The 15,101-nt window shown below is 35.9% G+C and overlaps 1 protein-coding gene across 2 annotated transcripts in view; it reads right to left on the bottom strand.

The window, feature by feature from the left end:
• Positions 1-4,423: 4,423 nt before the first annotated feature.
• Positions 4,424-15,101, bottom strand: part of WNT2B (Wnt family member 2B) — a 41,472-nt gene continuing 30,794 nt past the window's right edge. For both annotated transcript variants that reach the window (XM_070748922.1, XM_070748923.1), the window contains exons 2-5: positions 13,197-13,417; positions 7,753-8,030; positions 6,505-6,769; positions 4,424-5,349 (exon numbers count right to left, since the gene is read on the bottom strand). In XM_070748922.1, coding sequence (XP_070605023.1) covers positions 5,120-5,349; positions 6,505-6,769; positions 7,753-8,030; positions 13,197-13,417 — 994 coding nt within the window. In that variant the 3' untranslated portion in view covers positions 4,424-5,119. The remainder of the gene's footprint in view (positions 5,350-6,504; positions 6,770-7,752; positions 8,031-13,196; positions 13,418-15,101) is intronic.

Here is a 15,101-nt window from a genome sequence, read left to right as displayed (position 1 = left end):
CAATGGGGAAGCCAGATTCACTTAACAACCATGTTACTATTTTACCAACTGCAATAATTCACTTAGCATCTGTGGGAAGAAAAGTTGTAAAATGGAGCAAAACTAACTTAATGCCTGTCAACAGAAATCTTGGGCTCAGTTGTGGACATAAGCCAAAGGTTAACTGTTTAGACATTAATGGTTGTATGTTCCATTACTTTGAGGAGACAGCACAGTATAATACTGTTATACTATACTCACTACTTTACATTGTTATACTATACTCACTACTTTACATTTTAGTCAAGTGTTCTTCAATGTTGTCACATGAAAAGATATATTTAAATATTTACAAAATGTGAGGGGGTACACTCATTTCTGTGAATACACCCACTCACATTTGTATACTGTATATTGCAATTGTCATCCATGTTGCTGTTAAATTGTTTTCAAAGAGGATTCTATTGCAATTTCATGAATGAATGTAACTTTATTATAATTTGACTGCATGATTACACTTCATCATATTAAGCTAATAGGTTCAGAAAATAAATAGAAGAATTGGAAATGATGATTATGTAAATGTTGACATTGTGTGCTTTGGTAGAGGTACTTCAAGTAATGGGAATATTGGAAGACAATTTGAAAAATGGAGCAAGCGATATCCCTAAACAATAAGAATAAATAAACAGCTGTTTGTCAACCCCTGGACAATGAGCTTACGCTAAATCCATAAGCAACATACATTGCAAGATAATGTTCTACTTCATTCCTCAGTAAATAATATCTAGAAGCATATGAGAGAGGTAGTATATAGTTATCATATGTTTCATAGTTAATTGTCATAAATTAATGATCAATACTGTATATCCTTATTATATTAGGATTTTTTACATAGAAACATGAGAAGGGAAGACAATTCCAATTCTTAATTTTCTTACTGCAAATTTTATAAAATACCAGATTAACCAAACAGTATATGTTCTTTAAATTGTCAAAGGGAGAATGCAGAAGGCAGAAAAAATAGTTTAGAATGTGATATACATTTATCATTTTTTTCAGTTTAAATATATGTTATACATATTTTATTTAGAATTGCTTTTTGATGTATTAATGCTAACTGACACTTATTCTGAGTTTAAAAATGTTAATGGCAATGGAAGTAGAGCCTCAATGGTTATGGAAAACATAATTTATATCCTTTTTCTGTTTTTTTTATGATCCAGATTTTTTTTGTAATGGTTTGTCCAATTGCAGTCCCTTAGCTTCCTCTTAAGCTGCTGCTTAAGTAATAACATTGTTCTATCTTACATTATTGATTATAAGGATGGCTGAAATAAAGTACATGAAATATTTTAGAAATGTTCTAAAGAAGTATCTCTATATCCAGGAGACCATTAGTTCTAGTCCCAACTTAGTCATGAAAGCTGGCTGGCTGACTTTAGGCTAGTTACTCTTTCTTAGCCCAACTCATCTCACAGAGTTGTTTGTTATAGGGAAAATAGGAGGAGGGAAAATTAAAAATAAAATAAAATATTATCTGTAAGTAGGCCAAGCGAAGATAACTGGGACAGGTGAAACTGTTCAAAAGAACAGTTTTGAAATATCAACTATGGAATGCAGAAATGTATTACAGATTCCAATGAAAACATGATAAATATAGGCCAAGGAATTTTAAAGGCAGTATTAGTCAGACTGAATATAAATGCGAGAAAGTCTTTGAATGCAAAAATGCAGGACTGCTACTTTCTACTTTTTAAAAATACCCCAAACTTCATCTTGTTCATATTGCCTGCGATACGGTCTCATAATCAAAGGTTTCATAGGTGAATAGCAAACCATGCCAATTCAATACTATAAAAGAATATGAGTTATGACCTTGCAATGATAGGGCATTTTCAAAGTTGAGTTGCTTGTTGCTATGGAAGCAAAGAATGATGTTCTCTTCTGCTATTTTCTACTCAAACCTGTGTGTCATTTAATCTTAACATTTCTTAAACCTATTCCATTCTTGTGAACATTCCTTTTCAGGCATACAATAGCTTTGGCAGCCTTTCAATAGACTATTTCATAGGACATGATTTTTTCCTAATTGTTAAAAAATAGATTTAAAAGGTGAGTGGCATATAGGAAGCCTTCTTTATATATAGTTGCTGTTTAATCATTCTTGATTGGCAAGAATTTACCAAATGATCCTGTTGTTTTCAATTTAAACAGTGAGAACAGAAACAGATGCTGCAGCACCCTGCAAAATACAGGTTTTACCTTTACACATCCTAAAAATACATACATAAAATATCTTCCAGAAGATGGAAAAGCTTCTTTTCAGATTAAAATGTGGGACTATAAATAACCATAGAGTTTTCTTTACCGACCAGAGCACCAGAAAAGTTAACAGTGCTGATCATTTTCATTAAAGTCATCCACTGTTGATTTTAGATACTGTTCCCAGACAAGAAACAAACTTTTCTCTAAAATCTGGATTGTTTTGCTTTCATAAAGCTATTACCTCCAATTTTCCTTGTTCTGGGAAAAAGCAGCCATTTGAAAGTAGGGAATTAGTAAAAATTAGTACATAGAAAACAGTTTTAGCCTCTGCTACATGAAAGACCTATCTGGTCCAGGACTCATCATAATAGGCCGTTCCTCTCCAGGATTCCAATTGCCTTTCGTAGACCTGCTTGGAAATGCTGTAGATGAAAACTGGAATGTTTTACAAATGGTTGAGTATTAATAACATTTATTAATGTTATTAACACTATCTAATATTACATTACCTAAATCAAGGTATAAATATTGTATATATTTTACTTAGGAATAATTTCCATTAGAACTTGCTTCTTAACAGATTTATTTAGTCTGACTGTGGCTCTATTGTGTCCTGCCCGAGTAAATATATAACAAAACTTTTAATTTACTTTCATATCCCTGTAAATGTTGAAGTATGGAGATTTAGCACTGCTGTATCAAGGACATTTCCAGAACATTTGCATATACATAGGATTGGCAACAGAAAAGAAACACTTTTACAAATATGTTGTATTATCCTAGTAAAATTGAGATGGCCATACCATGGTGCTTTAAAATAATTAGCAAAGCGATGAAGCTAAATGGATTTTAAAATCCTGAGTTCTGTTACAGATTTGAAATCAACATAGCGCAGTTTCTTTCATAAATATTTTATGGCTAAGGACTTTAATAATTATCAAACTTATAATTTTTACCAGTATATACCCTCATCTTACATGTTGGATGGGTAGAAGAGTCTGGATAGAAACTCTTGTATCACCCGAATGAGCAACATTTATAGGACATAAGTCAGTAGCTAGACCCAATGGAGTCAAATCTGTTCATAGATTAGAGTTTATTTATTTATTTACAGGACTGACGTGATTGCCTATCTCATACAATGACTCTAGGTAACTCACAACAATCCATAAGATATAGTTAAAAACAAAGATACCCTCCCCTATCAGTGGCAGACTAAATGTCTCAAGAGGTCAACCTACTACCTTCACTTTGGGAAAAGCCAGTCCTCCAGAAATCTAAAAGGGAAGAGATCCCTCAGATCTCAAGTGGGAGGCTGGTCAAAGAGTTGGAGCAGCTATTGAGAAAGTGGAGCTACAAGGCCCCATCAAGTGGCAATATTTAAGGGAGGGTATCTGGAGTGTGCCCATCTATCTAACTTAGTAGGACAGTCAAATACCCTCAGGAACAGGCAGTCCCACAAACAATCTAGCCCCGTGCCATGTAGGACTTTAAAAATGGTAACCAGCACTTGAAATGCACCAGAAAGCAACTGGTAATCAGTGCAGTTCATGCAGCGGTGATGTTACTTGGGTGAACTGTGGAACACTCAAAAGTCTGCATGCTGCTGAATTCTGGACCAGCTGGTCCAAAGATAATAAGATTATGTTTGGATTTTGTATACTTTTGTGATATTTCCAAAGTAATAATGTTGGAGACTGATTTTTTTTTTCAGGATTCAATCTGGGATGGTCACTGGGACTGGATGTTTAATCTTCTGAGCTGATTTTTTTAAATTCCATTCCAAAGATCCTAGAAGCAAAAGGAAGCCAAGGATATGACAGTGGTTGTACATGATAAGCATAATGGAGGTCCAAAAACAGCTTGTTAAACTGTGGGAAAAGGTAGATTATCAGAATGGCCATAATGATTGGTGAAAAAAAGAGAAAAGAAGTTATAAAAACCATGATTGTAGATATTTGTCATTATCTTGAAGTTATAATGATGCCCTATTTTTCAAGAACATTGATTTGATTCAGTGGTCAAAAAACACAGAATTGAAAGAATAATGAAGATCTAGACTTATCCATCACTTATCCAATCAGCCACGAGTGCAGAAATTCACCAAATCCAAGAGAATATTTTTCTGGTAATACTTTTGTATGCTATTTATCTGAAGTATTTAAAGCAATGCATATAATAAGTAGATTTATTTTAAACAAATGTTATATTAGATTTTTTTAGAATCTACAACTTGTCCAGACATATACACATACTCTCAACTTTATTTCACCTTTTTTTTATTCTGTCCTTTCTGTAGAATTGATTTTCTTTTTGAAAACAATTTTATATTTCCATAGTTTAATTTCGGTTTGAGAGGAAATATAATGAAAGTCCCTTTATACAAAGTTTCTCTTTTTCAGCTGGCGTCCATAATACAGGCACAGTGGCCTCTGTTTGAAAGATGAAAATAATGTGCTTATTCCAGATTGGATAAAAAACTATGGTTGTTTTCTCCTACATTTGGGTGCATATGGTATTTATAGTTTACTGTGTAAACTTTTTTTTTTTAGAACAAGGCACTAAATCACAGCCCAATTCTTAACCTCCTTTGTTTATCAGCAACTTCACTCTCCCATTTTGGAACAGTACTACCAAGTAGAGAAAGCTGCACAGTTCACTGTCATTTACTTATTCATTATTTTTTTTTTGAAAAGTGAGAATATGAAAATTTGCTTGGTGAGCAAAGGAGCCCACTAATGTCTCTTGGGAAATATAATCTTCTCTGAGTTAAATAAATGCAATGCAGTTGAACCATAACTCCCAGAATTCTCTGGTCCACAGGTGGCACAGCACCAGCTTTTTCCTTTTTCTGGATCTATCCAGCACTGTCTCAAGTTTGATCAATCCATTCTGCACGCTTTGGTGCTTTACACGTGTGAATGTCTATAGTGTCTTCACATTCTTTGCAGCGAACAGCACAACACCAATGGAATTTGCACTCGCATTTAGTGACTCGAGTTACTTGAGTGGTATCATAACCTCTTCCACAACACATAACTTCACATCCATCAGTCCCACGGGATAGCTTGTTGCACACACGACCAGCGGTTCCTAGTGAACCTGTAAGAAATGAAGAATAGTTTTATTTAATCTTGCATGATGTTGGCATTGGATCTTGGGAAACAGAATTGAAGTCACTTTTTGAAATGAATTATAGAATTCATTTTTAATAGAATTTATAAGAACAAATTCTAGAAATGCCCTTAAATTAGTAATAATACACTAAGGTTTGCTGAAAATCTGGCCTGAATAATTTCTAACAAATACTGTATTTCTAACTAAAATTTATAACAATTCTACATACACTAGACCAGGATACCTGCGAGACAGCTTTCTGCCGCACGAATCCCAGCGACCGGTTAGGTCCCACAGAGTTGGTCTTCTCCGGGTCCCGTCGACTAAACAATGCCGTCTGGCGGGACCCAGGGGAAGAGCCTTCTCTGTGGCAGCTCCGACCCTCTGGAATCAGCTCCCTCCAGAGATTAGGACTGCCCCCACCCTCCTTGCCTTTCGTAAACTCCTCAAAACCCACCTCTGTCGTCAAGTGTGGGGGAACTGAGACATCTCCTCCTGCCTATGTAGTATTTGTGTATGATAGGATTGTATGTATGTTTTTATATATTGGGATTCCTTGTTTTTAGACTTTTAAATGTACTATCGTTATTTTTAGATATTAATTATTAGATTTGTCATCATGTACTGTTTTTATCACTGTTGTGAGCCACCCCGAGTCTCCGGAGAGAGGCGACATACAAGTCTAATAAATCATAATCATAATCATCACTAGTTTAAATATAATTTCCTGCCTCAGGTAAGCTGTGAAATAAGATATATTGGTAGCAGGAGCAACAGTGATATCAATCCTACACTTTCAACCACATTTTGCAAGTATAATTTTCCTCATAATTCAACATTAACTGGAAGTAAAATGGAAATTCCTGGACATATACATTTTACACTTCAGATGATAATTTACATGAGAATTTTCATGCAGATAGGAATTCTGAAGACAAGAAATCCTCACTACAATGTTAGTGCCTAAGTCACTATTTCCTAAATGGGATACTCTCCAAATGTGCGAATCTCAATGCAAAGAATTCCCGTACCTTCATGATCAATGTTGAAAATTTGAGGAGTTGAAATCTGCCCTTCTGAAAGGCAGGTGCTAAAATTGAGGAAGACCAATGTAAGCAAAATTTCAAAATATTGTTTTACCTGCAGATTTATCCATCAAACAATAATCAGGAGAGTTCTCAAAATATACAAGGTCAGTTTTTGTGGGCTTCCGGAAGTTCTTATTGGCCACAGTAAATCCAGAGCCATCTTGGTTCATAGTCACTTGGATGGCACCATTGTATTTTTTCCGAAGATAATCTCCTGTTTTGCGGAAGTCTGACATTGCCAGCCAGCAAGTCCTTAAGGTGCAGGAACCACTGACACCATGACATTTGCATTCTAGTTTCAGGAAACGCTTCACAGCCTGAAATAGAAGGTTTAGTAGCAGATCTAAGGTGAAACAGACAAAAAACTGCTTTAATAATACTTAGAATGGCTGCTTCTGTTTCTGAGAGATACTGCTTTATTTCTTAGATTGGGTATTTCTACTTAGATTTTTCTAGTTACAATAATGACCTTCCAGACCTATGAACATACTTACACTGGCTCTTTTATGATGCATCTCTATCTGGTCAATTAGAGCTGAGACTCATTGTAACTGAAGGATAATAGAAGTGACCTTTGGTGACCTCATAAAAATGTTTCTGCTGGAAGGTGTATCTATCAGTATTTGAATGAAAGGAGATTTTTTTTATATAATAATGCCAGGATGCAATAAATGTTTTCTGTTGGTTTTACTTAGGCATTGATAGCACTTTTAAATCAAAGTGAAGTGAAAATTATTTGAATGTGGCTAAAAATCTAAAGAGGGTTCAAAGTTCCAGTTCCTAACAAATTCCTAGGCTTTTGTGAAGTTGGTGATGCTGTTATTTCTTGTTGTCTGAAAAGTTCTTGGGTTGATTATAAAATGCTACAAAGCATAAGATAATAATATACGAATGGTTATATAATCCCTAAGATCGTGTTGGACAATTTTTTCCTCTCTCAAAGTATACATACACATATATACATACTCCGCATTATGCTAGTAGGCTTTAGCAGTAAAACTATTTTGGGGGCTATTTATTGTTGCTTCATTTTCACTTTTCCAACAAATTTCAGTTTTACAATTATTCATTTTAAATAACAAAACCCATCAAAGTAAAGAAGTTCAGCCCAATCCATCTGCCAATGATGCTGACATGCTAAGAGTCAACCCTTTTGTAGTTTTTAAGTGTCCCCTTTTCTCTATATTCATTCATTCATTCATTCATTCATTCATTCATTAATTCATTCATATATATTGTAGCCCTATGCTACAAAAAAAATGAAATTTCCTCCCTATAATCTAAGGTTGGCATTACTAACCGTTCTGCCACAACGATTGTTATGCAGATTCATTAAAGCACGAGCATCTTTCACTGTTTTCTCTTTGGCATCCACAAAGTCCTTTGCAAACTTTATGCCGTAATTGATGTTGTCACTGCAGCCCCCCCAGTCAAAGTCCCCTCTGTCATCCTTGGAGCGGCCCCGTTTATGGGGATCACAGTTGCAGGCTTTCAGCTCGCCTTGGCTGCAGGCCCTGGTGATGGCATATACAACACCAGCTGACGAGATTGCATAGACGAAGGCTGCTTCTCTACTACCTGCCATATAGATAAAAGAAATAAACATGAATGAATCAGGGAAAAGCTTGATGGTTTTGAAAAGAGCAAAAAAGTTTGTATATTGTTTGGGTGTTTCATGGTATTTTTAATCCACCTAATAATTGATTGGTTAAAAATCAATGGAGCTATGGACACACAACGCTTTATCTTTACATAGCAAAATAAGGGGTTTTAAGAGATGCATTAAGAGAATAACAGATGATCCATTCAATCCTTTGGAAGATACTGTATCTCAACAATATAATACCTATTTGAAAAGTAAGCCCTTTCCCATCCATGTTCAGTTCCTAACAGCTCCAAGTAAGAGGCTCTCAAGTAGCAAGAACAGAAAAAGATCACCTACTAACTGAAGAAAACATTTTTAAGGAACCTGAAAATATGACAGTAACATTACAGCTAAAGCATAATTGAGATAATGCTTTTATTGTAAATGAACTATCTGTTCATATTCTAGAAGAAGGGAAACTAAGGCATGGCAAGCAAATATGCTAAAATGTTTTCTGGATCAAAAGAGGGATTAGCAGTGAATAAACCAAAGAAGAATTAAAGCCAAGTTATTGAAAAAGTTCATCTAGTCAGAATGCCAGAAAAATGGACTTTCAAGCTATGTACTATCTTACAAAAGAAACGTAACATTCAAGGGTGTGAGTCTTAATTAGGAAGAAAATGTTCTAGCTAAGCAGTTTAAGATTTTATTTTCATTTTCTTTTTTATGCATTGGAATGGATATTTTAGGTGTTTCAGTTTGTACTGCCTCTATATCAGTGCCTTTCAAGTAGGTTTGGGAGGACTTTATAAATTCCAGAATTGTAATCTGAACACAGCTAAAGGGCAATATGAAGAAAACCATCATGGGCTCTGTATTCCAATTTTCAAGGATTTCCATTGCTTATTTATAATCACCATAGAAGCTGCTTCATTTCAGACTATATGCTTTGAATGTGAGCAACTATTATCCTAGCTCAGTGATGGCGAACCTATGGCACGGGTGCCACAGGTGGCACGCAGAGCCAAATCTGCTGGCAGTTGAGCAGTTGCCCTAGCTCAGTTCCAATGTGCATGTGTGTGCCGGCCAGCTGATTTTTGGCTCACACAGAGGCTCGGGGAGGGCATTTTTGGCTTCCAGAGAGCTTCGAGGGGGAGGGTTGGGAAGGGCGTTTTTACCCTCCCCTGGCTCTCCGAAAGCCTTTGGAGCCTGGGGAGGATGAAACATGAGCCTATTGGGTCCACCAGAAGTTGAGAAACAGGCCCATTTCCCCACCTCTAGAGGGCCTCCGGGGGGTGGGAAAAGCTGTTATCACCCCAGGCATTGTATTATGGGTGTGGGCACTCATGCATGTATGTGCATGCTCTTTCAGCACCCAAGGGAAAAAAAGGTTTGCCATCCCTGTTCTAACTCATTCATGTATGGGATTGGGTGATGGCAGAGATGTTTGGTTAGAAAAACAGGGAAATACTTCTTTCACAAACATTAAATTGCTTGGCAAATCCTCATATAGCATTAGACCAGTGTTTCCCAACCTTGGCAACTTGAAGATATTTGGACTTCAACTCCCAGAATTCCCCAGCCAGCTGGCTGGGGAACTCTGGGAGTTGAAGTCCAGATATCTTCAAGTTGCCAAGGTTGGGAAACACTGGCATAGACTACTGCCTAATATTTTATAGATCTCTAAATTTTCACTTGATTTTACAATGGTTGTAAAAGCAACTGCAAATCAAAAACATGCAAAGAACAGCCTATATATAATCAGTTTCATTCAAAGCAAACAGTGAATTTTATTTGCCTTAAGGGTAACAAGGAAGGTCTCTTTTCAGAAGATTTGGCTATTCCCTCCCTTTTACAATCCGAATTTGGTACAATCCCAACTCAGGTAGCTAATTTGGATGTTATGCATGGTGAATTCTGGGAGCTGAAATCCACATGAATTCAAACTGTCAAATTTGAGAAGCACCGTTTTACAGAATATTCCCTGACCTTTACACCTGTACACTAGACCTGTACACTCTAACTGAAGCAAAATTCTATGAGTAGCAGCAGAAACACCAGGAAAAAATGTTAACATATATCCCTTTAAAGGCAGATCACTTATTAGAACATTTCTACGCTGTTTTGTATTATAGAAGATCCAAAAGCTGTTTACAATAATTTCAAAAGGGATTTTAGGCTTAAAGAAAGTAAAACTAAATTAAAAACAAGTTGGAAAAAACCACCTTAAAATAAAAACTTTAGTGGGAATTATGGCTGGAGAAGGACTACAATAAAAAAATAAGCTTTTGACAAATCTCATTTGGCATTGCTGCCAGGCTCCTAATTGCCTAAGACAGTGTTTCCCAACCTTGGCAACTTGAAGATATCTGGACTTCAACTCCCAGAATTCCCCAGCCAGCGAATGCTGGCTGGGGAATTCTGGGAGTTGAAGTCCAAATATCTTCAAGTTGCCAAGGTTGGGAAACACTGGCCTAAGACATTTACATACTTGGAAAACTTTTAAGGTCCTGTTTAGACTTTATGTACTAATAGTAATACTTTTTATGTGACTCAATAACAGATTGACAGCCAGTGCAGCTCTTTTAGCACAGATAAAATATCAATACTATAACAACTCTGTGCTAGAACCAGTGATGGGTTGCTACCGGTTTGGACTGGTTTGTGTAAGAAGGTGGAAATTTGATTCCATTCGCTGAACCGGTAGAGATGGCCAGCTTGCCATGCCCCTGAACCTCTCTCCCCAACTCTTGAAAGCAGCTGGCCATGAATCCTCCGCGCATGCAAAAAGGCTTCTGTGCATGCACAGAGGGTCAATACCCAGGTGTAACGTGCCTGTGCACAAAGCACGCACTTCTGACACAAAGTGCACACTTTCAAACTGGTAGGGCAGGTAAAAGAAACCCATCCCTGGCCTGAACCCAGTTTCTATTTTCTATATTATTGTAGATTACTAACATATGACTAATCATACCAAAATATTTTCTGTCCAGAAATGGTGCAGTTGATGTATAGCCTAAACTTGGAAGGATTGTAGGAGCACCCCCTAAAGTGTAAAACTCCAAACATAGCAGGGAATTCCTTCACTTTGGGATTTAGAAACTTTCCCTTTTCCATCTTTTTTATGCTTTACACACACACACACACATACACACACACTTTAATGAACTTAGTCTGTATAGTCTGGAGGATAGAAAGGAAAGGGGGGGACATGATCGAAACATTTAAATGTGTTAAAGGGTTAAATATGGTTCAGGAGGGAAGTGTTTTTAATGGGAAAATGAACACAAGAACAAGGGGGCACAATCTGAAGTTAGTTGGGGAAAAGATCAGAAGCGACGTGAGAAAATATTATTTTATTGAAAGAGTAGTAGATGCTTGGAACAAACTTCCAGCAGACGTGGTTGATAAATCCACAGTAACTGAATTTAAACATGCCTGGGATAAACATATATCCATCCTAAGATAAAAATGCAGGAAATAGTATAAGGGCAGACTAGATGGACCATGAGGTCTTTTTCTGCCGTCAGTCTTCTATGTTATCAATCAAAATGATGAATAAAACCTAATTAATGAATTGGAGCAAATTTGCACATCCCACTGTTCTTCCCAAACCTGAGGCATTCCAGGTACCTTGGGATCAAAATTCAGAAGGGAGTTTTTCAATTATTAAAATCGTATAGATGTCAAATATTAAAATTTAGATTCTTGCACTCAAATAATTGAATTTACTAAATAAAGAAAATACTGTATTTTAATCTTGGAGAATTATTCCAAACTCTGTTGTTTACAATTTCAAGAGTGCAAACTTTAAATAAACTCTGTAAACTTGTAAACACGTGATTACAAACTTGGTGCCAATCTTGTAATTTACGAAGTGAGAAAAGCCATTTTCTCAAAAACCTTGGGCCATTTCCTGCTGAAAGAAGATTACAATTCTTCATGGAAGTAAATCTCACTGAATATAACAGGAATTCTGAGTAAACACATAAGTAAACAGGCATAATTCCTCATTACAACATTTCCACCATACTGCCAACTTTTCCTTTAAGCTCAAAAGCCATTCATATGATAAATATAATCAGCTCCAGTGAATTTATTTTACATTTAAACCTGCAAATGTGGTTAAAAACTGTAGCAAGTCAGTATCTGAATTTATAATTAGCGAACTTTTCTAACTAGAATCAACTGTTAACTAAGTCTTTTTTTAATTTTTAATTTTTCCTCAACTTCACACAGACATCCATACATATACAGTAAATCATATCAAAACATACATAACTATACATTTCTGCTCAATATTCCATAAACAAATATCCTAATTTTTCACCTTTTGTATTTTTATCTCCTGTCTGTTTTCCCTCTATATTTCACATTATTTCTCTCCCACTATCTCCCTCCCTTCCCTCTTTCCTACTTCCCCTCTCCCTCTCTCCCCTTCCTTTCTATTTCCTCTTCCATTCTCTTGTCCTTCCCTGAGTACATCTAATCATAATCCATTTTATGGTTAACAGATGAGTAACTCAAATCCTTAACTTCATTCCAGCATCGGTACTACTCTTAAACTTGTATCTTTTCCTTTATCCATCCATCCATCCATCCATCAATCCATACATACATACATACACACACACACACAAACAACACACAACACACACAAACTATTCTTCTAGGTATCTTTACTGTTATTCTAATGCTACCTCCTTGCCACCTATTTTTGTCGCCTGGGTCTACTATCTTTAATTTTCAGTTTTCTTCCAAATTAATTGCTAAAGCTTATCTTCCATACATATTCATTGTCTCTTGTACCTCTTTTCTTACTTATCCTTCAAGTCCACCTTTTTTCATTTTAGACCATACTCCTCCCTTTCCCCAATGTATACCTTTACTTATTTTATTTTTATTCTGTCATTTCTAAAGGCCCTAAATTTCTAAAATCTCAAATTTCCCTTATTACTCAATTTTTCTTATTTTATTTCATCCTCCAAATTTAAACATATTCTAATCTTGTAAAATATTTAGTATGTAGCAGAAGAAATAGAAAGATAATACAGAGAGAGAGAGAGAAATGGAAGAGAAGGGAAGGGTAGGGAAGGAGAGAAGAGAAGAGAAGGAAGTTCATACTACCTTAGTGTCACTGAACTTATAATAGGACTTACTTCGGTGCATGACTCTACCAAAAACAGTGTGGTCTCTGTCCAAAGTGCTGCAGTTCCAACGATGGTGACGGAATTGGTTCTGGCATTCCCGAATCCACTCTTTAGCTCCTTCCCCTATGGATTGCATGATATCTGGGTAACTCTGGCACAAGTGCCTCTGTTTATTGACTAGTCCTGGTATGTTATCACAGATCACCCTTGTGCCTAGGGCCCCAATATACCTGTTGGGATATAAATAATGTCTGTGAAATAATCAGAAGTCAATATTTCATAAAACAATTAATGAACAAAATGAATAGGCAGTGACAGACTTCCTAAATACTTTCATTTCTTTCTCAGTCTGGCACAAACTGCTCATAGTTTCCTGTCCATACACATTTCTCTACATCAGTGTTTTTCAACCAGTGTGCCGAGGCACACTAGCGTGCCGCGAGACATGGTCAGGTATGCCGCGAAGAAGGAAGCTCAGGTTCCAATCTCGCAACTTTTTGCTGAGAGAGAGAGAGAGAGAAAGAAAGCAAGAGTGAGAGAGAAAGAAGGCAGGAGAGAGAGAGAGAGAGAGAAAATGAGAGGAAGGGGGAAAGAGCAAGAGAAATGAGCAAAAAAGGGAGGAAAAAAAGAGAAATGAGAAAATGATTGAGGCAGAGAATGAGAGGAAAGAGAGAGAAAGAAAAGAGAGAGAAGTGACTCTTGATTTAAAGCAGATTATAAAAAAGCACCCAAAGAATAAGAGAGAAAAAAATCTCAGCCCTCACTTAATTTTGGAAATGGTTCAAGGGTGTGTATACACACACATACACACACACACACAAGGGGGGGAGGAGACAGGGATGGAAAAAGAGAGGAGAGTGTCTTAGAGTGTCATTTTGTGTCATTTTGGTTGGTGGTGTGCCCCAGGATTTTGTAAATGTAAAAAATGTGCCGCGGCTCAAAAAAGGTTGAAAATCACTGCTCTACATCTCTATATTCCACTTTTTTCATTGCATAAAGATTAATTTAAATATACCAATACTGAAGCAGTTAAAAATGTATGAATATAGTTGCATGTAGGAGACACATTTATCTAGTTAATAAGGCAATAATCTACAACAAAATATTTTGCAAAGGCAATACAGAAAACTTTCAAAATGTAACATTTTGTAGACTTATATCTTTAAATGTTTAGAATTTTAACTATTAGATTTGTACGCATATTATTGTTGTGTTGTATTTTGTGAGCCGCTCCGAGTCCTCAGACAGGGGCGGCATACAAGTCTAATTAATAATAATAATAATAATAGTAATAATAATAGTAGTAGTAGTAATAATAATAATAATAATAATAATAATAATAATAATAATTTGAAAACTATCGGAATTGACAAAATCTTCATTTGTCAATTGCAAAAGGCTGCTTTTACTGGGATCGGCAAACATAATTCGCCGCTATATCACGCAGTTCTAGGTGCTTGGGAAGCGCCCGACTGGTGATAAAATACGAAATCCAGCATAGTGACCTTGTTTGCTGTGTTGTATTGACATAATAATAATAATAATAATAGTAATAATAATAATAAAAATAATAATAAAGCAAATGCATTGTATTATGTTATGATGTTATGTCATGCCATTTTTGTGGTAAATTAATACTATAAAATCTAACTCTAGTACTCTGGTTTCTTAAAGAATAATATTTTATTTTTAGTGCATATTTAGTTCAACTTCAAGAGCATTCTATTACCAACCTTGCTCCAGCCCTCACACTTTCTAGCTCACATTGTAGCAAGTAGAGCAGGCAAATATTTTCATATGCTAATTATCTGAATGATTCTTCCAACAGGAACACAATTTTTGTGTGTGTCAAGATGTGTTCTGACTTAGAGTTGAATTGCGAATATTTTATTTTATTTATTTATTTATTTGTCA

The sequence above is a fragment of the Erythrolamprus reginae genome, chromosome 3 (assembly GCF_031021105.1).
Source record: "Erythrolamprus reginae isolate rEryReg1 chromosome 3, rEryReg1.hap1, whole genome shotgun sequence".
Lineage (NCBI taxonomy): Eukaryota > Metazoa > Chordata > Lepidosauria > Squamata > Dipsadidae > Erythrolamprus > Erythrolamprus reginae.
Note: the sequence above shows the minus strand (reverse complement) of the source record. Positions and strands in the feature narration are given on the sequence as shown.